The sequence below is a fragment of the Nyctibius grandis genome, chromosome Z (genome assembly GCF_013368605.1).
Source record: "Nyctibius grandis isolate bNycGra1 chromosome Z, bNycGra1.pri, whole genome shotgun sequence".
Lineage (NCBI taxonomy): Eukaryota > Metazoa > Chordata > Aves > Nyctibiiformes > Nyctibiidae > Nyctibius > Nyctibius grandis.
This window is the reverse complement of record NC_090695.1, coordinates 91856632-91882747: the sequence shown is the minus strand read 5'-3', so window position 1 is coordinate 91882747 and position 26116 is coordinate 91856632. Positions and strand designations below refer to the sequence as shown.

The 26116-nt window shown below is 40.2% G+C and overlaps 3 protein-coding genes across 8 annotated transcripts in view; 1 reads left to right on the top strand and 2 right to left on the bottom strand.

Annotated features, from left to right (window-relative positions):
* OTOA (otoancorin) overlaps positions 1-3817 on the bottom strand; it is a 41907-nt gene extending 38090 nt beyond the window's left edge. For 4 of the 5 annotated variants that reach the window (XM_068422450.1, XM_068422452.1, XM_068422451.1 and 1 more), the window contains exons 1-2: positions 3771-3817; positions 2800-2933 (exon numbers count right to left, since the gene is read on the bottom strand). In XM_068422450.1, the coding sequence (XP_068278551.1) occupies positions 2800-2933; positions 3771-3799 (163 nt within the window). In that variant the 5' untranslated portion in view covers positions 3800-3817. Of the gene's footprint in view, positions 1-2412; positions 2499-2799; positions 2934-3770 lie in introns of those variants that run through there. The other variant, XM_068422453.1, reaches the window with a different exon arrangement.
* Positions 3818-4809: 992 nt separating this feature from the next.
* METTL9 (methyltransferase 9, His-X-His N1(pi)-histidine) lies at positions 4810-25221 on the bottom strand. Of its 2 annotated transcripts, XR_011050108.1 has the most exons (6): positions 24883-25221; positions 20116-20306; positions 17641-17850; positions 16358-16542; positions 16024-16100; positions 5450-5529 (listed from the first exon to the last, which is right to left on the bottom strand). XR_011050108.1 is itself a non-coding variant. In XM_068423581.1 (5 exons), exons 1-5 carry the CDS (start codon positions 25054-25056, stop codon positions 5324-5326), a joined length of 966 nt encoding a protein of 321 aa, XP_068279682.1. In that variant the 5' UTR covers positions 25057-25215; the 3' UTR covers positions 4810-5323. The 2 variants fall into 2 exon arrangements, 1 of the variants encoding a protein (XP_068279682.1); XM_068423581.1 differs by lacking the exon at positions 16024-16100 and having other exon boundaries at positions 4810-5529; positions 24883-25215.
* Positions 6368-12525, top strand: IGSF6 (immunoglobulin superfamily member 6). Its single transcript, XM_068423905.1, has 6 exons — positions 6368-6434; positions 8072-8425; positions 9315-9421; positions 10557-10613; positions 11247-11330; positions 12487-12525. The coding sequence occupies exons 1-6, from the start codon at positions 6368-6370 to the stop codon at positions 12523-12525; spliced, it is 708 nt and encodes a 235-aa protein (XP_068280006.1).
* Positions 25222-26116: the final 895 nt, after the last annotated feature.

The window sequence follows — 26116 nt, the reverse complement described above, 5'->3', positions numbered from 1 at the left end:
CTAGATTTATTTCCCCTTTACCAAGTAGCTCTTTTAGTTTTCTTCCTAGTAGCACCATTTATCTACCGAGCCACATTCCACCTAAATATGACTTAAATGCAGTTTTGTTAAAGCAAACAAACAAATCCTTTTAAACTCAGACAAAACAGAAAAGAAATAGATGGAGTGAAAAAGGAAATAGTAAAGAAGTTCCAAACCAACCCTAAGCTTTTTCTAGCTCATTAAGTCGCCTGCGTGATTACTGCACACTAGGTCTGGGACCCTCCATGTGCAGATCTCTGAACTCAAATGGTGGGAGAGCCTGGCCCTCTCGCTTGCCCCGTGTCAGTGCAGGGTGCTCCAGGCAGGGAGGGTGAGGGAGTGCTCCCCTCCCCTGCTGCCGTCACCCTGCAAAAAGGGGGAAAATGTCCTTGTGCCCTCCTGAAGCAGAGCGAAAGCGACACATTTGGGAAATGGAGTTCAAGACCATGCCACTTCGTTCAGATGGATCAAAGCTCTAGTCTTTGTACTCATGAGAAGTGTACCATCAGCTAGGACCTAAGTTTCCATGGAAATATGTGTTTTAGTAGCTCTTGCTATCCCTGCTGCCCTGTGCTAGGTGGCATAAAGCCACTGAAAGATAAATTAGCTGGAAGGACAGTAACGGGATACCCAGAGCTTTTCACCAGGGTGTCACCAATTCTCATCAGTAAAGACTACTGACAGTCTCACAGTTGTCCTATATGAAATGAATTTGTTGCTTTCGGTCTAGTTCCTGAAGGACAAGGATACACACTGCAATAACGCAAGGGGATGGAAAGGAAGCAGAGACTGAGCAGGTCTCGCTCACACGGGTGTTTCTGCAGCCACGTCCCCTCTGAGGCGCTGAGGACCACGAGCCGCTTTAATCCACATTGCACCAAGTTTACTGCAGAGAGGATTTTCTGCCTCTGCCCCCTCAGCCTGGCCCCTCTGCCCAGCTGTGAGAGTCACCACCCCCAAAGGTAAAACAATGAATTAATCTGAGATATTAGATGATGCCCTGCTCTACAGATTGCAGCTTCTTACACTGGGATTAGTCCCTGATTTTAACAAATGACATGGAGGGCCCTGCTGGCCAACTTCGCTCTGACCCTGAGATGACTTTGTTAGGTTTTCTCTTCCTTTCCTTCATTTCAAGGGTTTATCTGCAGCCACACCTAATTTCTGCATTTCTTTTTATTCCTGAATTTGGATCCGTTCTCTTTTTCTTTTTTTTTAAAGTTCTCTGCCACGGCTTGAGTTACAGATCTGAACATTTGATAAATACAAACGCCTTTTTCAGATTGTTTAATCTCATGTATCAGCAAGGTATGCTTTTATGAAAACATCTTTCAACAGCCTCTAGCAAACTTCAGTCTATCACAAATACTTAACGCCAGTCTTTTAACGGGAGTGACTCAAACTGATGGATGATGAAAAATTTAAACATTAGACTTTAAGAAGCTATCGCCTCTGTCCTGTTCTCGCACACACTGAAACCCTTTTCAGCTATTCTTTTGGGAGCGCCACAGTACATGTCTCCCATTCAGACGTATCTGGTTTCCTAGACAATGAACTTTCTTGTGTTTGTTTCTGCCTTTGCCCTATTAATTTTGCAGTAAAGGTTTGATTACTCTGCATAGCTTAAATTGTGCTACCCAATGCCAATCCTGATTTGTTTATTCCAACTCATTCACTTTGATCAGGGAGTGTATTTTAATTAAAGCGTGCTAACTTAATATATAAGGAGATTAAATGCTAAGGAAAGTGCTTTTTTTATCCTGACTAACTCCAGTGGACAATTACCAGGTGCAGAAAAAGTTGCTGTGAAATAGCCCTGCTTGGTAAAACAATCTGTGGGATGAAATAGTTCCTTCTGTCAGTGAAACTAGTCTGTTTGCAGAAGTTCACTGCAGCTTTTAGAGAATTCCAAATCACCCTGTGCAGATCTCTTGCAGATCCCATCCAGCATTTCCCCAGAGATTGTTCCTTGCACCACAGCAGCATATACTGTGATGAGATCTCTGAGATGTCACACTTGCAGCACTCCCCAGTTATGAGGAGCTCCCAGATTGCCATCCCGTCTTGCTCCCTGAACAGCCGCTCTTCCATGTAAAGAAATCCTAGACATTTTATCACTCACACTGATGCAGCTGCTGCCTTATCTGAAGCTTGATAACCAGAAAGTTAACCTCATAATCAGAAGTCTTGCTGATAAGCCCTTGCACCGCCAGTGCCCATCCTCCCCCTTGCAGCCAGGCTCTCAGCACCTCTGAAAAAAAGCCCTATATGCAGTGAGGGAACCCTAAAGGGGTTCAGACTGGAAAGGGAGAGAGAGAAGTAAGGGGAGTGCAGAAGAGAAGAAAGAGATGCTGAGTTTTTGGGGAAAGCCAGGACCCCACAGCACTTTACCTGCCTCTGCTGTGTGCACCTCCTTCCCCGTGCTCGCAGTGCAGTGAGCTGGATGGCTCTAGCCAGGGACCCCGAGAGCAGGGGGCAGGGACTGGTGCCAGCACCGCCTCGCTGCCTCAGGTGTCTGCCCAGCAGCACCCAGCCTTCAGCAGGAGGGGAGGGGAGGGGAAAAGTCTCCTCTGCTGGGGGGCTCAGAGGGTGAGGGACACCCATAGCAGGCAGAAGAGGATGCTTCCCTCCTGAGATGAAAAGAGCTCAATGAGTTGTGTGGGGGAAACACACAGGGCCAGGCTGGTGCTGCTCAGAGCCCTGCTCTCAACACCTCACCACCCGAGCACAGCCAGGTAGCCCTGGGCTCCTCGGAGCAGGATTAGGAACTGACTGTACCTGGGATCACGCAGCAAAAGGGGACTGTGGTTTCTGTGAGACGAAGTTGTTCCAACTTTTGTGTTGAAAGCTTCTGACTAAATTGTGCCCTTGCACAGCATCTTTTTCCTGCGATGCAACACATCCCGTGCCACCTTGACAGAACAGATAGTTTAGTTACTCTCCAGGGCAAAACTCTGCACATTAGTGAGATCATCAAAGTGCAACTTGCACACTGTCACCCACAGCAGGACAGGGACAGCAGAGGGACAAGGCATGTTCCCCAAGCCCGGGAGTAATGAATTTGGACCTTGGACTTATAACAAACACTTGTCCCCTTGGACGAAGTATTTCAGGCAATTTAATCAACTACTGGACTCAAGAGTTTCTTTGCACTGGCTGTGTGAGCAGACATTAACTGCACACAAATGCACTCTCAAAGTCTGGAAAGAGAAAGAAGTCTCTTCCCCAGCACAACGAGCCATGCTATGCCCCTTCCTTCACAAGAAACTCCAGTTTTAGAAGTACAGGGGTAGGTACGGTCCCTTGGGGCTACTCTGTATGTTCAACAGGACTAAGCAGGTTTTTGATCCTGCTGAATTTAAGTTTACTCTGTTCATAGCTTTTCCTTGTTATTGCTTATGTTTTAATAAGTGTTTTTATTCCCCATCTCAAGTGTAAGAATATTTGTTTAAATAGAGAGAACAAAATAGTAAATTATAAGAAAAAAACCCCTATTATTTACATTGTACCTTCTGTCCCAAAACCTCTCAAAGCTATTACAAACCAAAGTCCTAAGTAACAGGACTAAAAGATATGAGAGATGTGAAATGCATAGTTTCTTGTGTGATTTTTAAGCTGTGGGATTAAAACACTTAAGTGCCTTTGAAGAAGTTTATCTTAGTACATATTTGCTACACGAAGCTAAATTCATTACACATTAAGAAACATATTTTCTTACTACTAGATGAGTACAAGTGAAGGTAACAAACCAAAAATGAATGGATTCGCTCCAAAGCATACATTGCTCATTTTTCCAACAGACGAATCTGATTGTGCCAAAATTCAACAGCGCATGCTGAAATGAGAATAATATTGAGCCTGAATTACTGTTGAAAAAACCCACCAGTCAACTCCCTCGCCCCATACTACAGAATACTTACTATTTCACAAAGATGACTGTGATTAAAAGGCAGTTACATTGGCAAGAGACATCACCAACCATCAGGCAAAGGAAGTCCACAGTAAACCTACAAAGACATACTGAAACATCCCACCTCGCATAAGATCACCAATCATTAACCCCTCCCCAAAAATACAATGCGTAACTTTTTAGACTTCAAAAGCAAAAGATAATTCAGTTCTTACTTTACTTACCAGCTGATACACAAGCTGAGGTTTCTCTACTCTCTCACAACACCTACGTCCCAAGCAACGCAAGATGCCTGCCAGTTCTGTACTACCTATGATGCTGCTTGTTGTTTTAAAAGGTTATATCCTAACTGCCAGAAATTATCCATTTTAAACAGAGTTTTAAAAACAAGACATGTTAAAATAAATAGCATGTATTTAGTGTTCCTGAAGAAAACATCCCAAGCTAGCAAAACCTTCAAAATCAGGTCCCTATAGCCTGATCCTCAGAAGCAGTTTGACTCACAAAATTTGCAAAAAACTGCCTGCGAGATTTTTAAGCTGAAAACTTTTGGGAACAACTTGCTTTGAAAGTTTGTTATTAAACCCATCAGCTAAAAGTGCAGCTTTGGCAAGTTCTACCATGACCCCTTTAGCTGGAAAATGGCATACGCAAAAGCAATGAGAATTTATGAGGCTTTGAGCGGAACATGAAGGAAACCCAACCAAAAGCGATACATTCTTCATGCACTGTTATCCCTTTAAACAATACTTAAATGCTGTTTAAATAAACACAAGGTTGTGCTGCTACTGAGAGCTTGATTCTCAACACAAAGAGCAGTTGCTGCGGACAAGCATGGCTGTGGTTACAAAAATGAATACAAAAGTTAATGCAAAAAGTCATCTCTAAAAAGTTTATTAGCATGATTAAAAACATGAAGAATGACAGTAAAAAAGAAAGCATGGAAGAATATCCATTTCAACAGTTTATATTCAACAAGTCTTCAACTGAATGGATAACTTTATTGCCAGATTTCACTTGATTTCTTTAACAACAGTTCACATTGTATCAGTCTCATCATTATTAGGACTATTGCTTTTGTTTGGATCTGACCCCTGTTGCAGGTAAGTATAAAAAAATATCCCCCATTACTGCCGGATTGCAGAATGCATTGTTGGTTTAAGAGCTGGTAAAAAAGAAATTCTCAACGGAAGATTCTGTGTAAAAAACAACCTTTTTTCCCCTAATCGCACTACAAAGAAATGCATTAGTATTTTGGCCTTTATATTTCTTACATGGTATTTATTTAGCATGGCAGTCCCCAAATTCCCTCCCTTTAAGTAACCATAAATCAAATCCCTCTTTCAGAGGCTGCTTCTTGGGTTAGATTCTGGAGATTTACTTCATACAGGCTTACACTGGCTTGAGGACGAAGACAGCATCATCTAGTACATAGTAGTCATTATACATATCACCTTCACATAGATATGGCAGTCTGGTGAAAGCCTCTATGGCAAAACCAGCTTTACTGAAAACTTCTGGCAGGCTGTTCACCTGTTCTTCCCAAGTGTGCCCTTTGATTTCCAAAACTTCTGAGGGCTTTTCCCACTTGCCACCTACTGAGAAAACAAAATAGTTTTGTTTAAATTATAAAGAAAATTTTATTGTGTGTTGTATTTTCTTACAGAAAGCATATTACACAGATTATATTCCATTCCACTCCAAACAGGAGATTGACAAGTCATTTGTAGAGCTGTTGCAAGATCAGTTCAAGATTTTGCCTGTTGTTCAGAAGCAGCTCCTTCTTAAGTTTATCTTTTGTTACATTTTTAACTAGCAGTTCCAAGACTGGTTGAAAAGTAACTTCCACTAGCAAGGCTGGTGTTCAGCAGACATGGACAGACCGACTATTTAATGAAGATCTTTTCCAGCATTATAAAATTCTTTCTTTATGCCCACTGTCTGGCCAAAGATGGCTTCAGGTAATTATGGCAAATAGAGCCGGCAAGTTGAAAATTAGGATTTGCTGTGAAGCTTCCATCAGTAGACCACCACATTATAATGGATGGCTACAGAATCTGCTCCTCCAGTGGCCACCTACTAGCTGATATGGTAAAGACTGCTTAGGGTCATATAAAAGTAAGAAGCTGAACACTTGTAGCATGCAGGAAAACGTGTTGTCATTTGTTATAGCCAATGAAATTATCTGAAGGTTTATAGGTACAACTCTCAGAAGTTCAAAATTTAAAACTCTTCACTCACTTTCCAAGTAATGTCATCCACAAGTAACAAAAGTTTTCTGGTTTGGTCTGTACCTTTAACTAGTTTGCTAAATGCAGCAGTAAACAGCCTTCTAAACAGGAAGTTAGAACTTGTGATTCAGAGTGTTCTGCAACTCCAAAGATTTCCTAAGTTCCTCTTCCTTCAAGCAGAATCATTTCCAGAGAGATACAAGAGATGGCATCTTTCAACAAATTAAAAAATGTGCTAATGCTGGCATTTGACTGGATTCTGTATGGTGCTGGTAAGATGTTTTTTTTAAAGCTTCTTATATTTTCCCATGTAATAGCAGTTAAGATGATTGCAAATGTTGTGGTTATCATTTGCAACATAGCTACAAAATAAGAGCAGTAAAAAGTTTTGCTGAGAATCAAGCTGATTTCTGCTATGTTCATACAACTTCCAAATTAAACAACTGGTAGCAAATGCTTTTTCTTCTAAAAGTCCGAAATGCTCCTCTAATCTGTGATTCCTGGGTCAAATCCTACTGCACTTCTCTGCAAAGAATGCTCCAGCAGCAGTAGCATGTTTTCAGTGAAGCTGTGCTTGTTTGGGAGGAGGGTTTGGGAAGTTAAGCAGATAGTATCTATATGAACTGAAGCCATGGAGCTCTGCTCTGCAAGGCCACCCAGAGCCCTAGAGTAAGGTGGAAAAGAGAAGGGGATCAACTGCAGAAGCACAAGCTGCTGCCTTTCACCACACAGGGTACAAGTACACCGACAACTTGTATTACTACAATTTTCAGATTTCTGTTGCTGTTATCGAATGGCTCTGATGTTGATCTGACACAGAAGTAGAGTTTCATTTTATTCCTGTAGAACTCACAGACACTGAATCTGCTTGCATTTGGTCCATAAAACACTCAGTGAGAAAAATGATCAAAGGACAATGCTGATTGTCCACCACGGACACGCTTATAAATTGTGTATCAGCGGTAGATTAAAAGACTTCAGTTTATTTTTCTTCTAATTTGTTATTTTCTAGGAAGTTGAAAAGGATGCTGTTAGGCTACCACCTTCATTTTCACTGCAATAATCTCAATTCCATTGTTTAAATAAGCAATTTATTTGAATAAAATTAAATATAGCAAAACAGTATTTAAATCATGAATTTCGATAAAGACTTAAAAAAAATCTCCCAGACCGGTCATATTAAACTTTACATTTCAGTTCCTTAATTAGAATTCTCTTCTCTGATTGACCTTCCTGTTTTCTCTGCACACATTTTTAAATGTCAGAACTAACAAGCAATATTATTATCCTTAGAAACCCAAAGTCAATATATGTGATGAAGTGGAAGAACGTCTAGGAACTATTATGAATTCTAATCAATGTTATGAAATCACTAAATTATAAATGTCTCCATTTACAACATTTCTACTGCCTGCCATCAGGCTGTCTCACTTGATTCAGATCAGGAACAGTGGAGAAGAGAGAAACCCTTGCAGAACTACTCCACTGAGCATCTAGAGTTATGTCATATGACACCCACCGTCCATTACCCCCCCAAATCCCCAAAATACTCAGAACTAAATCTGAGGCAGGGAACTACACAAAGTATTCTTTTGGTCTTCTCCAGGGCCAAAGGAGACATCCACATTATTTTAGATATATGAATCTTCTCTATACTTTTTCAGAAAACCAGAAAGCTAAGCACATTACCGCATAGGGAAAACTGTTAAATGAACACATGGGCAAGCTGTAGGAATAGTCTAAAAGTTTTCTGGAAACAACCGTAAAAATTTCAAGTTTGAAACTGGGTTGGTTTTCCTCCTTTCCTTCCACCTCTTCTTGAACAAACCAGAAGTAGGCTTATTTTCTTTTCAGATTGTGCCTCGCTTTTTGACTGTCCCTGACGTTACCAATTGTTTATTCTCAACAGGTGCTGCAGATACCTGCCAAGTCACTGTAACACAACCCAGTTTTCAGGAAGCCGACTACTCCATGCACACTGTCTTCCTAACATGTGCTTTCTCTGCCTCTGGATGCTCCTCGTCCCCACCTCAAGTTCTATGGTTTCGCTTTTTAACTAACAAACATGAGGATTTGTGTATTCCTGAATGCACAAATCATCAGAAGTACAAAGTACATTTATTATCAGAAAATAACATTTCACTTCAGATCAATGATCTGACTGTAGACGACAATGCTGTTTATATCTGTGGAATAGCATTTTCAGATTCAAGTTCACACCGCTCGAAACAAACAGGAGATGGAACAGTACTATCGAAAACAGGTCAGTTGATCATTCCTTCTTAATGAACCATCTTAAAAGAAATAAATTATCTTTCCTAAGTACTCTCTTTATTTACACTTTCAAGAATGGCATTTAAGATGGAAATGTCAATAAAACCACTAGGAGTATTTTAAAATATTAATAGTAGAACCATGGAGAGATTCTACAAATAAGCATCTTAACCTTGTTTGCTAATTAGACTGTTCTGTCATATGATGCAAATGACTCTAGAATTCTACAAAAGAAAGAAGTTTTGTACTCACGTTATCTAACCATACTCTACATCCTCTTACTTAATGGTTATCAGAAAGGAAGTATCACAGAAAAATGGGAAGTACAGAAACTGATGTTTAGTGGGAATACGTGCAACAGAGTACAGGGTCTTGGAACTGGCGATTCACCATGCCAAACTGAGAAAAAAGTTTTAGTTCTGAACCTTTGTATCATTTGCCTTGCACTTGAGAAAGAGATAAGACTTCATTAACTACATTTCAGTTTTACATGCCTAAAATAGAAAGAAAAAAAAAACCCAGCTGGACAATTACTTTCCCTGTATTCCTTCCTTCCTCATCTAATTGCATTTCTGAACAAAAGCCTGTAAGCTTTATTCAGATATTCCTTTACGAGAGCAGAAAACTGGATTCTATTCTCTGTCTACCCCTAAAGGAAGGGTTCATAATCAAAAATAACAAGTCTCCATTGCCCTTGCAAACAAAAGAAAAGTGATCTCACTAAAGAATTTAGGCTGAAAATTAACCAGAAAATATTGATGGGTATAAGGTTTTTTAATTCCTCAAAGGAAGGGGGCTGAAATGCAGAATCTTAAGACAATTATGTAAATCAGAAGAACTGTCCTTTATTCTAACATCCACTTTTAATAAAGGAGCAGAGAAGCAGCACAGCAATGGAAAACTCGTCTTCATCTTCACGATCATCGCCTCATCCTTACTGTTTCTATACAGCACTACTGTATTCATGTTCTTTGTAGTCTATAAGGTAGGCTCAAAGTGATTTTTCTGATTTTGTTCATTTTGTAAATCTAAGCAGTTTTAACATCTCCATAAGGCGAATAAAAAGACATTCCTAGATTACATAACTTTTATTCATAAGTTTTGAAGAGATGGTTGGTTGAAGTTCATATGCTGCACATATCTGCAAACTCTAGTGTGTACTCTCAATAGCAACCACATTTTCTTTTTTTCAGTAAAGTGTCAAAAAGAAAAGGTATTCTAAAGGTAAAATTATTCTGAGAGTATTAATCGGCAAGTTGGAGATTATCTATCAAGGCACGCTCAAAAAGCAAAACTAGAAATTACCAGGGTAAGTCACCAACTCTCTGGAGTAGTTGCCAGTAAAAGTAAAATAATTTAAATTTGGTGTCAAAGTCTTTGCGAGCTGCAGTAAAGATACTGCAGACTGACTTTACTTGTGTAATGAATTCTATTCATACATATACAGAAGAGAGACCTTGGTAAAATTTAAAAATATCAGAGACTTAGAAGAAGTTTTGTGCTTATAGGAAACAAACATATTAGAATGCATCTGGTTAAAAATTAGGTAACTACTGGATTTTTTTTTTAAACCTAGAACAAATTTGCATTTAGTTAAAAAAAATACCCAAAGCTGCAACTGGAATCTTTACATAATAATGAGGCTTTGACATGAGAATGAGGACTTCACAGTCCTAAGTGGTATGATATGGTAAAACGGTTCTTTGCTGTAGTGATTACAGTCTAAGCATAAAGACAGGACAGTCTTTTTGATTTTTGTTTTTCTTTAAACTAGGTGAAGTAGTATAGTGGGAAAAATTAATCAAGCCTTTTTCAGGGGAAAAACTGTTACCTCTGATGACACTGGTTTATTTTTGAGAATTACACAGTGCTTCAGGCAGGTCCCACTGTACTCAAAGCAAACACACCTGCAACATCTACTAGCAGAAGCTGAAAAAGGCCTTACACGCTTGAAAACTCTGATTTTTTCCAATGGTAGAAGCTGGTCTAATCAAAGACTTTTACCTAGAAACTGTCTGACGTTGTAAAAGAGGCAACGCTTTTAACTATTCTGCTACCTTAACAGTTGACTTATCATCTCATGTTTTAATTGTGTTTTATTTTATTATCCCTCCCTCCAGTTAAAACCAAAGTTGCTAAAGAAAAGTGGGAATGAAGACCAAAGAACAGAGAACTGTGTATGTTACCACTTTGTTTGCTTTGTCTGTGATTCAGAGCTTTTTTTTTTTTCCTGTCTTAAAGTATACAGAGCACCAATTTTGTGATTAATTGATGATTCCGTTAAAGAGACATTTAGAGCTGTTAAGGCTTCACTTCAGATTTGTACAAAACTAGTTAATGATTTTAAATTAACTAATTAGTTAAAATTAGTTAAATGTATTTTTAACAAATTGGATACAGGATAAAGTCAATCTATGTAAAGGTCATCTCTAATAAACAGCTTCCTTTAGGTTTTAAGTAAATTTTGTTCAAACTTCTTCTGAAAATAACAGGTTTTGCTGTTAATTTTTTGTTTGTTTAAATAGTGCATTCATTAAACCAAGTCCATTAAGAACCTCTATCACCATGTATCCTTGAATAAAAATCAGAAGCCATAAATATCCATTAAAGAAGGTATATATACTAAGAGATGTAATATTAATGTAATTTAAACCCCTTCTGCCTGCCAAATCGTATGTTCTTAAAGTGTTATTTAGTAACATTCCCAAAGATATATACAGGATAAAAATCAGAATTATAGAAGGGAGAAAAAGATGTTTCCCCCAACTTCAAATGTAGCACTGACCTAAAATTTTTTTAATAATTTGCAGAAAATCACTAGCGGACGAAAAATTTTTCATGCAATTGCCCAAGAACTTCAAAAGCAGAGGTATGCTGAACGTTGCCAACAGCCTGTAAGTATCTATCTACCAATACTGAAATTTATGGGGAAAAAGAGGAACTGACAGTTTTTAAGAGTATACCATTTCTGTTTCCTCTGGAAATAGACTTTTCTTTTTTAAAGTTGATGAAGGTCTAAGAAAAGTATTCTGCACAACAGTCAAAAGACATTATAAAGCATTCTAAATGACCATACACAGACAATTTTATATATATATATATCATAGTATATACCTTATAGAATGTATGTATGTATATTTAAAAATGAAGCTTCCATAAATTTATATTTTGCCAAGACGACGACTCAACAAGTGGTTCTGGACTGTTTGGTAAGACACACAGAGCTATTAATTAAGAGTTCATTTTTGAAAAATATTTCTACTGTAGTTCCTCTTGCTCCCTTAGCCCAGGGTAGCTAGGTGACAGAAACGTACAAAACTGTTATAAAAGCTCTACAACATTCTTACAGATATTTCCCCCTCCTTCAACGTACAGAGACTGAACTAAATATTCAATATCACTCGGTAAAGCCACACAACTTAGTTAATCATTCCAAATTTATGCCAATAAGTCTTATATATTACCGTATGACAGTGATTTTGCATATGCCATATAAGTTACAAAAAAACAACTTTAGAAGTCACGTGTATTTGCGAGCAAAGAAAATGGCTTCAAAATCCTGCTTCAAAAATTTTGCCTCTCTTGAGAAACAGTATAAATCCTTTCCTATTCTGAGCATGGACTGCACCACTTCAGAGATGCAAGAAGAAACAAAAAGAAACATAGAACAGAATCAAACTCTTCTCTACATTTTACTTTATTGATTTCCATACAGCCCCAATTGTTTTCCTCTGTAATTACCCCTTTAAAGACTTCAGGTCCCTGCTAACATGACCTGGTGCCTGGTTTTAACGTCAGGTATGAACACAGTGAAAATAAGGGGTATGTTTTACCACCTCTGTGCTCCCTGGAGATCAGGAAAAGCCAAGAGGAAAAGAAATATGTTTTGAATCCTGTAGATGCCACATAGACAAAAGCAAGTGGGTAAGTGGGGAGAAAGGAGTTTACTGAAACAGTAAAGGGATGGAGTTGGCCTCAAAAAGGAAATTCTGCCTTTGTAAGAACAAAAGTTCACACGAGTAACAAAATACTTCTACGTTTTTCCCCTAGGATGATTTGGAAGATGACACTGTTTATCAGAACAGATGAGCATATGCAGCAGTTCAGATTTGTTCAATATTTCTCATGCAAGCAAACGGGCAGATGAAGAAGTTAAGCTTCTTCACAGACTTCCTTTGCTTTAAAAAGAGAGGAGAAAACTTTGCAGGGCAGTGTTCTTCGAGAGTATTTTCTAAACAGATCACTAAAACCAAGCGCTTCATACATTACATCTTATGTTATGTATTACTTCCATTTTCCATTCTGCAACAATAAGAACCGTGGAAAAATGACTTCATCTTTCATAAGATAACTGCTAATGCGTCATAAAAGTTTCCTTTTTCAGTTTAGATTTAATTCTATGTCTTTTTTTCTTTTTACATAAATGTACATTTATAGTTTTTACATGAATTTGAGCATTTGTGAAAGATGTATGGTAATTGACAACAGCAGAAAATAAACTCATTTCATAGGTGAAATTCTGGGTATAGTCATATTAATGGGATAGTTACTGATGTAGCAGATATGCAGATTACCAGTTATTGAGTCTTAACAACAGCTTAAACAGAGCAAAACCTATGTATTTTGTGGACAGGCAAGCAGGAAAAACAGACAATATAAATGCATGTACTATCATGGTGAAGCTCATTTGGGGATGGGAACTTCTTCCTAGCCTATTTAGGAAAGGAAAGTAGTGGTCATAGTGAGAAGGTTGCTCCTGCAATACTAAAATTCACTTGCTAGACAGACAAGCCCCATATTCCAGTCCTGCCATCCAAAGTCAGGATTACCTGGAGCACCAAGTTTTGCCTTTACATGCCTGTTCAACATGGATACACGCATGGTCACAGAAGTATACTACCTAGTCAAGGTAGTATACTTTTTTTAAAAGAGTACCTTTTTTTTAAAGCAGTTACTACCTAGCCAACCTACACAATCAGCACTTTTACAAGAGATCTGTTAGTATCAGGCATTGTCCCTACTAAAGAACAGCTGCATCTTTTATCATCATTTAAATAAAGCAAGGCTTTGTTTAACAAATAAAACTGCCATTTCTCACTTCAATGAGATGAGAACTGACAAGTGAGACAAAGCAAGGGTCCATCTAGCACAGTACTGTGTTTCCAGCTCAATTTAGTATCACATATTTCAGGAAGATGGAAAACACACCTTTGTCTTCTTATCCCTGTCAGTCAATCACAAGGACATTAATGTTTTCAACAAGAAAATTTCACAATCCCAGGTTGCTAGTGTTCACTACTTCTGAAGTATAGTGTCTGACATTTTTATTTCAGAGAAACTTAAATCAATCTAGCCATATATTACGTAGTAATGCCTTTATATAAATAGGATGTCTACATTAGGAAATACAAAGGATTTTTATATGACCCTATATGGGATACCTATTAAAAATATAAAGTTATAATAATACATGTTCTTATGTGACTAGTCTAATACCTTATGATTCATCTGGCTTACTTGCCAAATTTAGACATGTGCAGTAAGTGCATTACTTGTTGTTCTGTGTGTTGAGAATAAAACTGAAAAGCCCCAGAAAAAAATTTATGATTAAGCTACTTTGGACTCTAGGTGTCACTGTAATTCCAGAAACAGTAAGCACAGAAATATATTTTACCTTCTCCTCCACCTCGCTTTGTTCTCTTAAAGCAAGTTTTATGTTATTCACATAGACAGTTTCCACAATTACTCTCCCATTACATTATGTGTAATAACTCAAATACCTTGTTTTGATCAAAATAATTTCTCCATTTTCTAGAAATTGATCTATACACTGATCAAACACCTTACCTGCCTCATGTCTTCTCCATTTGTTCCCCCCTCTAAAATTCAAAAGTTTCTCTAGGCGGGTCCAAACTGTTTTTAATTAGCTGCTACAAGAAGTTACTTGAGCCATGAAATGTTCGCCTCTTTGAATGTTCCAAGTATATTTTTTTTTGTTAAATATAAAGCATATGTACATATGTAACACTTTTCAAAATGCATCGTCTTGTACAACAGCTGAAAGTACTGAAATACTAAAATCTTTCGTACATCATGAAGACAGTCTGGCAGTTCATTGTCTATTTCTTTAAACTACAGTTAAATAGATCTCAAGTGGGAAAGCTTCACTGGAATGACAGTTAACTTTTGTGTGTGCTAACTTGCACTGTCTAAAGTAGTTTATATGGATCTACATCCATGACAGTAGTAAAGAGACAAACTGAAAATGTTTTTACATTTCAGAACATATTAAGCAAACAAAACTGCCTTAAGCAAAGTGACTAATCTGCTACAAATCACCACCACAAACAAAAGTACGACTTCGGTTTACAAGACATGTTACAATAGATTTCAACTTTCAACAAGTAGGAATGACCAACTTCAACAATCACAGAGCAGGTTTCCAGTCCCTTGGGATTTGTAAATTTAACACTATTCTCCACCAAGTATACTATAGGAGATTAACGATGAAGGACATAAGAGGACTTAAGAGTAGTTCCTTCCTTAATTTATCTACCTCCTCTTGAGCCAGGAAGTTGCACGTGGTCTGTCATGTGGTTACCCAATGACATGCAAAAAAGTAGATGCTGGGTGCAATAGCGATTGCAAAACACAATGGCACATAGTTTTGAAGGTACAGAAAAGGGCCACCCGAATAATTTCTCCATTTCTGCTTCTAATATGCCAATGAAAGATTAGAAAGACACTGCTGTTATTTGGAATTTTAAAGAATTTTTAAAAGAGGAGGCCATATTCTTCCACATTATAGGAACAATACGCTGTAACCAAATATGCTTGAAATACTGTACAGATGTGTAAGTCAACCCCCCATCTCATTTAAGACACACTACTTTTCAGAATAGTTACAAAATTATATACTCAAATGCTGTATTTCAAGCAATTCTTCATCTGATGGCATTATTTTTTATACTTAAAACTTATTCCGCCCCCCTCCTCCCACCAAAATACCACTGGCACATAAAAAGAGGAAAACAGATTCAGTTTGATGCATTTGTGATTGCCAGAATGTTATGGTTATTAGTTGTGTATTTCCTGGGCATACACGCCTTTCCACAGACAAGTCTTAATACTCAAGGAAAGCCAGCGTCCAAACGATGACTGATGAACACCAGCCTTCTGGAATTCAAACCACCTTTAGGGTGCCTCAACCTGAATCCACAATCATAGGCATGTAAAAAACGTTTCTAGTCTCTTTTGAAGTTTACTCATAAGGACAGATTAATTTGAAAATCTCTCAGGTATTTCTTTAAAATGCAATTAGGGGAAGTAATGGAGTTTTGGCACTGAATTTTACTTTTTTATTCCAGTTACTAATACAATATAAATAGCAGATGATACTTTGTATTAGTAGGGGTCTATATTTTACTTTGAGACCTCATGTTGGAAAGCAAACATTATCTCCCTATGCATTGTTAGGTGTGGTTCGTCTGGAACACTTGAAACAGTTTGACCTGAACTGCTCTATTCAGCCTTACAGACAGTTCTGATGGTTTTGCTCAACTGGTCGCTAGAGACAACTGGGGTTACCTATATGACAGCAGCAGAGGGCCCTAATCAGAGATCAGTTTTCCCATGTGGCTCCAACACAGCTCAAATGTGGCAACCTGCAGAACAGGATATGTGACTTCAATATTTGAGCTTTTTGTTGGTGCCAACAACATATGTTGGGGGATTAAAAAAACAGCTTACATCATGTGGGCTATTTACCTATGATTTCATACTTCTGAACATGCACCGTACAAGTTATTTGTAAAAATCAAATACAAACATGCCAATTATTTATTAAACGTTTAATCCGGGACACTATAACCTACAAACGTTTTATTTACCTGTCTAAACATCTATTAATCTGTGTACTTACCATTTTCCACATACGGGTGAAATGGCAGAACTAATGCTAGAATGACTCTGCCTCTAGTTGGCTCCAGTACACTCCTAATATCTTTTAATACAGTCAGTGGTTGATCACAGCGATCCAGCAAATTCAAACAGCTGATAACATCATACTGAAATCCTGTGTTTTGCCATTCATTTATACCAAGCACCCTACAAAGGGAAAGAGAAAGAGATACAGTCTGTTAAACAAACACCAGCTGAGTTCAGAGAGAATCACTGAAGACAAAAGTTCCCTATGGATGTGTTGATAGTGCAGGTAAGGTCCCGCCACTTAGGCGATGAGAAGAGACAGACAGGATCCTTCTGGTCTTTTGGAAAAGAAAACTAAATCAAAAATGAGCATGGCTATATATCCAGCCATACGAGTCTTTATAATGCCTTATAATCGTCAGGCAATAAAGGAGACAAAAATGAGAACTCCGGGTATTAAAAAACATGTTGTCCTAGAATAAAACGGAAGATACTTCTCAAGGAACAACAAAGCCGAAATATGATTAATGGCTTGCTGCATTCTATCCACTCTGATTTACCAGTGTGCAAACCCAGATTGAGAAGTGGCTGTTATATTTACACTCAAAGACAGGTGAAGAAAAGAAATCCACAGTTCGTTCATTCTTTGGGTTGAAGTCTAGGGATACAGTGCCTGAAATACTAACCATTACTCAACAAGACTGGATCTGCTGCTGCAAGAACCTCCAGCAGCTGTGATGAGTGCATGAACAAAGTTCTGAAAGTGCTGAGGTTTTCGTTACTAAATATTATTCAATTCTAACAGCAGGAGCTAAGCATAGCAAGAATAAAAGAACCTTTACACAGTCGTCTATACTGTAAGATTAGACAGAGATTATTGAGGTATCCCTATTACCAGGATTCAGTTTGCTTTCTCTGCCGTATCTGTGTCTTCCTCTTGCAATTTTGGACTGTTCAGTTAGACTGTTCATCTGAATTTCATCTTCCTGACTCCCTTGATTAAAGCAATTTGAGCAAGCTATGAAGAAAGAGACTTCAAAATGGTTGTTGCCTATTTTACCTTAACTGATAATAGGGAACATGCGCATAACAAAAGCGCTGGTAAGAGGGGACAACAGATGTGTTCGGTTTCCTGCTTTTGTACAGGTTAACCTTCTCCATAACAATCAAACAATAGAGGAATTGACTGAAAATACTGAACATCCATTAAATATTACAAACAGATTACTTTGCTGTAATGTGTGATATAAAGGATGTAAGAAGCGTTCAGTACAATACCTGTATTTCTTCTTCTGAAGCTGCCATATCATAGTTTCAGACAATTCAGTGGCATAGATTTCTTCAAAGTGAGGACTCATGACTTTAGTAACTTCTCCATCCCCAGCCCCTAAATCGAGAAGTCTGTGGGATTTCCATTCAGGATTTATTTTAAGCAGTCTCTGAAATTGTTCTGGGGAAAACACAAACATTGAGCCCCTTCCCAGCAGCCTGAAATGTAAAAACAAGAAATGACCGATTTTGCACAAACTTTAACAGGAAGGACAATGAAGTAATAGAATGTGCTTTGGCAGCAAACAGTCACACATAATAGTAGACAAGGTCACTTCTCAGATAAATTTTAAATCCAGTTCAACTTGCCTTGCAAGAGATCAAACACACAGCCACATGCAGTTACAGCGGTTAAGACTTCAGAAGGAATTTGATTAGGTAAGGAAGAGCCCATGGGGTGCAGCTCAAGAAAGTGATCGCATTAAAAAAAAAAAGGGAGGAGAGAAAGAGGGGGAAAGATAAAGGCTGAACCTTATTTGTCACATTTGCAGATTTGAATCTCTGCCACCTACCTTTAAAAAAAAAAAAGATGAAATAGCAGAGGAAATAAAATGGCTACAGAGACACAGAAGTACGCACAATGAATGAGGAATAGGTTGTGGAACTAGGAGGGAAGCCAGGGAACGGATTTAAAGAAAGGACAGGGGTAACACTGCTGGAGTGGCAAAAGAGATTTTTTTAATTGTATGTTACAATGGCTTTTGCTGCTGTCTGCAGATCCTGCATTCAACACGAAGAGCTGTGGAATAGAAAATAGGCAACTCATTAAGGAATTGGGTACAGGTGACAGCCAGATTCCTTATGGATCAATTCAATGACATACCCGCCCGTAACTGTTTGAAGACTACATAATGACAGATTTCAGCTGTCACAGCAGAATTCAGAAGATGAAAGAGTTAGGAGAACAAGCAGAGGAAAAAGAACTGGTCAGTAATAGACTGAAGGTAGATAAATACTATTCTTTAAACTAGTGTTGGATAGCAGGTTAAACTTAGAGACAATTAACAGAAATCTTTTATGTTCAAGGGGAAAAAAAAGGTAAACAAAGATAAAAAGACTCAAAGAATTAAAAAAATGTGACAAGGAGGCGGCCTAGGAAAGATTGACTGTACTAAAAACCAAAGAAACAAACAAAGAAAAAGGACAGAGTATACAAAGTCATATAGAAGAAACTAAAGCAGGATATTAAATGTATAAACAGAATACAGCCAATTTAAGTAGAGCCCCCTTGCAGCACACTTGTGTCAGTCCACACTGTGTAATTGGCTCATAGCTATTATTCCTAACAGCACTATGAGGTATTATTCAAAGCACTGGAGAGCCTTTGAAAAAAAATGAGAGAGAAAGGAAGAAGAGGAGACCAAAGGAACCTTTATATAAACCTGCAAGTAACCAAGAACACCACAGGGAAGCTCACAGTCATCTGGTTAGAAAATAAGGAAAAGGATTATTTTTCTAGCCTTAGTAGACAGCTACTGTCCTCATATCAGACTGTGCAGAAGAATGTTGTAGGTGCAGAGGTGGGGATGGTAGAGAAATCAGGTAAATAACAAAATGCATTCTTCATAAGGTCAAAACTGATAAGCTGTTAAACATATGCCTGAATGGGGTGACATGAGCAAAAAAAGGCACTGACTTTTTTGGAAAAAATTCTAAAGCATCCACAAACAGCTAAACTCCCCTGCAGCCACAGAAGAGACTGATGCAATAAGACTAAGAGAATATCGTTTCACAAACTTCTCGTTTCCTGCCTTCCTGGTGTTTCATCAGTCAAGGATGCTACTTCAGAAGTTACCTGTTCAAGTACAACTTACACACAAACTGAGGTGAAATTAAGTTTTACAGATTAAGACAACGGATAGAATTCTGTTCCACATTGGTGTTATCAAATGCAACACTCGGCCAATTTCTGCACTGTTTAGAAACCTGCCTAGATTTGCAGTGGGTGTGCGCCCACTCTCTAGTAACAAGAATTTTAGATGCAATACAGAACTGACTGGATACAGCCACCTTCAACAAGGACAATCACAACAGTAACTGATAGAGAAATGGCAGTAGGTAAAGGGCAAGGTGTAGGGGGGGGAAGAAAGCAAAGAGAAGAGGGATACATTGTCTAATACAAAGAGAACACTCTCTTATTCAGAAGGAAATTAATACAAGTAATGGTTATAAAAAACAGTTAAAGTCCTCTGACTGTTTCTCATTAATTGCAATTACCTCCTCTGTCCCCCCATACTAGAAATGGTATTCTTCAATTAAGAGGGTTGGGCATGAAGAGCCCAGTAGGGCATCTCAGATCTGTTAGACTGGCAAAGGGAAAACTCCAAATATAAGAAAAGCTGATAAATCAAGGGGTAGGGCTGAACACTTGAAAACCCTAAATCCATACTGTACTTAGTTTATCTAAGATTGACTTTTACTTACCCATTGATAGATGTTCTAGACATAAAGAGGCTAAAAATTGAGGACACAAAAGAGTGATAGAGCTGGATAAACAGCCAGCCTGATTTCTCAATGCTGTTGTTTAAGAAGATCTGTGTTCCTTGGTCAAGGTAACTCTGGACAAAAATAGGCTGAAGGGATTCAGACAACTGTTCTGTGTTGCAGACATACCACTAGAGAAAGAGATAAAGGATCATTAAAAAGTTCAGCAATATAAAACCAGAAGTAGTTAAAACAAACTGAATACACGGAAGGCTATTATCAATTTCTGTAAATATAAAAATTTAGTTTTTCCTACAGACTTTTCAACAAGCTTCAGGATTAATTGAACTTAGATTTGAATTGTAATCAAGTGAGGACCAATTACTTGCTAAGAAATAATGCTTTTAATTTTTGTCTTAATCATTACCCTGTACTTTGATGAATTCTACAATGTAAATTCTTAGAAAGCAAACACAGGTCCTCTACGGAACAGCACCACACTGATAAAATAGTATGAAGTGGGATAACATCGTTTTCTATCTTCCAACTCATTCTCAACTTTTCCCTAGGCACCCTCTGAAATCAGCAAGTGCATTTGCAATATGTTTCCAGGAAATGAAACAAAGAATCCAATCAACACTTTAGACCACAGCTTGTCTGTCTTACAGCATTGCTGGACTATGTTTCTTCACTTACCAGTACCAACAAGCAGGTCCACAAGTCTTTTGAAACAATGTTGTCTATGAAGCTGCCTCCCAGCATCTCTACTAAACAAAGGAGCGGGTTCACACATCTAGGGAGTCGTCAGTATCAGCTGAAAGTCAGTTCTATATTTCTATATTGGTAAAGGCTAAAGCCCAAGGTAAAACGGGCCAATGATTCCTTTCGCCTTGTGTTACCTGGTAACAACCACTCCTATACAAACTAAACGAACTCTGATATGTGAGCTATTGTTCAATTAATTGTGAAGAAAAAGAATGCTAGTTTTTGATACCTGGAAAAGTAATAAACCATACAGTATCCTAATATTTTACTATCCACGTGTAAGGCGTATCTAAACTTCTTTAATATCTGCTTTACATTATTTTAAATGAAAAAAACTTCTGCAAAACAAGGCAAACCTATAGAAATGCTGAAATTTTAGGACCACCTTCTGTACCTCCAGCAAATGCCTCTAATGCTGCAGCATTCTGGAATGTCAGCACTGATAATAAAATTCAAAAGGTTGCTCATTGCTAGGTTGCAACGCCAAGCTAAAAACCCCCTCCATTCAATATGCAGAAGTTACACAAAGAAGTTTTAAACACAATTTTAATTAAGAATGGCACTATTATTTTTCACTCCCCTACGCTTACGCAGTTATTGTCAGCCCTTCTCATAGAATTTCTAATGCCGTTGTGTCTGTTTTCTAATATCAAGAATTATTCCCTACAGCTAACACTCTCTTATCTCCCCCTCAGATCTTGCAATAATGTCCCTTAATCTGGCTGCATGTGTTCACTGTGCAGATAGGGAGTTAGAAGCATCTTAAAGAGAAATGGAGAGTTTTAACAGAACCTTGTAAAAATGCATGTAGAAGGACAGCAAACAGCCAGCTGGGGTAATGCCCCAACGATTTAACACCTAAGGTTGTGCTTATAGCCACACTATGCAAAATGTACACTCATATCCTGATCCCTTCACATTTGTTGTACCTTGTTGGGAGAGGAACAGTCACTTAACACATGTTTACGCAGCGTTCAGCACAATGAGACTTCCAGTCACTACTGTAATACAAATAATAATGGGACAGGATTCTTATTCCAGTGTCCTGCTGCTTCACAATACTAGTGCCAACAAGTAGAGGGGAGCAGACAGCTGCACCAAGATCATTATGCCAGATTCATAAACAGAGGCTCCATCAAACACTGACCCAAAGTAGCAAGGGATGTCAAGACCCTTCAGCTGAGGAGCGAACATATGCCTGCTTAGGTTTACTTTGAAAACCACTTGCATAAGGGGTACATTTCTGGCAGAATAAGGCTCTCAACTGTATTTTTAAACACACTTGCAGGTAGCACAAGTAAGTGATTCTTTCCTCTAAAAACCAGATTTTGAGCAAGTCTGTACCACATGATGGAGCCTGGCCCAGGGATCTCCAGACTGATGATTTACCAGTTTAGGTCTTTTCTCACTGCAGTGCGGTGCTCCTTGAATGAATCAGCATAGTTCAGTGGTTCCCAAAAGGAATCCTTAGCGAGTTGTGAAAAACGACTAAAGCAGCAGCCGCCTGTGTACTTTGTCCATCCATCTTCAGAAGCCGATTTTAAGAGCCTGGCAGAAGTGAACAATCCCATGGAGCTGAGGAGCAGCCGGGGATACATGTCAGGTTCATTCATGAGGCTGCTGCCTTGCTACACTGGACAGGTTTGGAGTGGCTGAGATGATCTGCCTTTTTCAATGCATTGCCATTTTCAATCCAGAAGAAAATGTATCCAACTATCAAAGCTTTGGGAAACACAGGCTTTGTTCCATAAGCGATATGACTACATATGTGCTGTACCTGAGCTCATACACCTTGGTTCTGCACTGAACTCTGTCACCTGTAGTTCCAAGATCTGACCATGGAAACCAACAGTCCTACAATTCTTGTCTTTAAGACTCCTAAATACTGATATATATTGACATAACCACTGGTAGAACGATGATGGTGACAACTGTGAGAAGAGAAGCTTGTTTCCAGAAATTAAGCATTGTTCTCAGAACTCCTCTAATTTCTTTTTCACAGTTAATCTTGCCAATAAGCTTATTGGCAACTACCTATATAACACTAGTGAACAACAGAAATGACAGCAAACTACAAGAAGGAAAAAAAAAAAGCAACACAGGATAAACCAAATCCAAATTTAAAATAACAAAAGTGGTGAAAAACAGCTTAATTCTGGAACTACTTCCTCAGAACAGAAACCACTTTTGTTTTCCTCCACATACAATACATGAAGAGCCCTTTTCAGGCCACTAGTTTCATAACAGAAAGTGTACCAATCTCTTATAGCACAATAGTAGAAAAACTACAGCACAAAAATCTGAAAAGGTATGTTGAGACCTTTGTTATAATAAAAATTATTATTATAGACAACTTTTGTCTAATATTAGTGAAAGGAAGAAAATGTTCTTTTAGCCAGGTTACGTAAAACTTAAAAGTCAGTAAAACAGCAGAGAGCGAAAGCACCTGGGGCCTCAACATGCAATCCTTACTTACAAGTAAACCCACAAACTCTGTAACCATAAATCTTACTAAGCTTACTAAATACTCAATACTTTAGGTTTAAAATCTATATCAAATAAATTAGAAATGGAGAGTATCCACTGCAGACCATCTACCTGTGAATGACATAATCATCTCTGTAACACATTTCCTTGTTTGACTCGTCTTCCTAGTACAGTTTTTAACACCAAAGACTTTCAGATTTTCTTTGTTTGCCAGAAGAAAGTTCTTTCTGTAAATCTAAATTCTGCTTCTCTTTGTCATCCTACTTATGTACTGAATGATCCAAACAGCAGACCATATTCATTAAACCCCAGTAATACATTCACTCAGTAGCAAAATTCTGTGTGTCAGTGCCCATCCAGAGTACTGAAAAAGCTCCAGTAATGGATCAGCCTGAAGAATTATGGTGCATAATTATGCTCTTCCTTTGTGCAGCAAGTCCTCAAATATTTATGCTATGTTTCCTTTATTAGCTCGCCTCTGTATATTTTACATAGAATAAGTCAGTATCTTCCTTCAGCACTAAGAGTTTTGATTAGCCCTTCTGAACTCCTGTCAGATTTTCAGCAGCGTTTTGGTAAAATGTAGTGCAGAACTGAACATACCCCAAATGCAGTCATACCACATAACCATTGTATAGCAAAGGTACAGTCCCTAACTTCTCCACAAAGTACTGATCCACGTGCCTACACTGCCCAAATATAGCACTAACCTTTTATTGCAGTCATATCACATTGCAAACTCATTTCTAGTTTGCCATCTACTACTGTCCCAAGCCCTCTGTGAGCTCTGCAGTTTCCCAGTTGCTCACTTTTAAAATTTTCCTCTAGATAGGCCAGTATTAATTAAAACATCTCTGTAATTACAACCCCACCCCTTCAACACCACCTGCAAACTTCATTCAAGTGGTGTTTACTAACAACTCACAAGGAAAAACGCAAGACGAGAGTTTACATCCCTCAGGAGCAGCTCTGACACCCAACCCGATGCATTATCGGTCTCGGGACATCGCCCTGGCTCCCCATCCCGCCGTTACCGCCGGACTCGCTCCGACGACCCAAGCCCACAGCACACTGCGCCGGCATCCAGCCCCGGCTGCCCTCCCCCTGCGGCTCTTCCGCCCCGGTACCTCACCTTACCTCTCCCGCAGGCTCCCGCACGTATTCCACACGGAGGGCACACGTCAACTTTCTCACCGGGAGGACCGAGCTGTTCCCTCTCTTTGTCTGGCGCTGCCCGGCCCGGTGCCCCCTCAGCCCGCACCAGGGTCCCCCGCTCCTCCCCACCCGCAGCGACCGGTACCTCAGGGCGCCCCGGCGGACGAGGATTCCCCCCCCCCCCGCCCGCTGCCCCGGCGGAGCTCCCCGGCTTCCCTGGGGGCGGCGGGATGGAGGGAGGCCCCCGTGCCTGCCGGCGCCGCGGAGCCCCCCGCCCAGCCCGGCCCCGCCGGGCACGGGGAGGGAAGGCGGGGTGGGGGAGGGGAGGGGCGGGAAGGGCGGCTGCCTTTGGGGCTGTACCTGGTGGTTCTCCCTGGCGCCCGGGGCTGGCTGGCTGTGGCTGCCCATCATATTCACGTAGAGGGACCTGGATAAAGGGCTCCTCAGGTACCTGGCAGGGCCAGACCACATCCTCCTCCTCAGCACCCACAGGAACAGGGTGTAGCAGCCCAGCCAGCCCAGCCACAGTCTCATCGGGGGAAGGGGCGCGGAGTCACCCGCTGCCGCCGCCTCCCCTCTCCATGGCAGCGGCGGCGCCGGCAGCACGCAACTCGCCCAGCTCGGCTCGGCTCCCGTCCGGGGCCCGCACACACGCTCAGGGCGGAACGCGCGGCGCCGCGGCAGCGGGGGCCGGCCGGACGCCTTCGCTGCGACACGCCGGGGCCTGGCGCGCAGCCGCTCCCTCCCTTTCTCTCGCCAATCACAGGGCGGGCGGGGCCGTGGCGCGGTGCGGGCCGCGCCGCGGGGCGCTGCTTTCTAGCCGGAGCGGGGCAGGGTGGCGGCGGCTGGTCCGGAACCCTCTTTCCTCCCCTCTCCGGTCACCGGCGGCGGCAGCGGGCGGGCGGCTCCCGCCTCAGCGGGGCTCGCGCCGGCTCCCTCAGGCGGGCACGTGCTTGGCGCCGCCCTGGCACCCGGGCTGCGCGTGCGCAGGGCGCGCTGGGCGGGAGGCGCGGGGCTGAGGCAAGGGGGAGCTGCTGCCTCGGGTCCCCCCTCGCTGTCCCTTCACCCTCCCGGGCATCGCCCGCACGCTGCCTTGGTAGCGCAGGTGAACGTCGGTCCAGAGCACCTCCCTGGAATTAGTGCCTTTCTTTAACTAAGGTTCAAAATTCGGGGAGTAGTTCATCAATTTGAGAAATTCTTGGCTGCGACAAGAGTAAATGCTGAAAGATGGAAGTGGTGCTTCACACAGAGCTGTGTTTGGTTTACGTTATCTTCAGCTTTTTCCTGTATAGAGAAGTTTGAGGTCCGTAGGCAGGGAGGTGATGAGATTCCTAAAAAAACAAAACCACAAGCATGTAAAGATAAGATGGGTCATTACAGGGTTTGCTCTTCAAAAGGGACTTTATCTGCAGATGAAAGACTACAACTGCTTGAAATACAAAATTTGGCTTCATGTCCTCAGATATTGCAATTTTTCTTGTGAATAACTATTTTGCAATGGCTCAGAGTAAACCTTATTGCTCACCTGGAATTTCTGCAACGTTGTTTTATAAGGGCTTGTTTCCAAAACGTACAGCCTTGGCTGTGCAGGAGG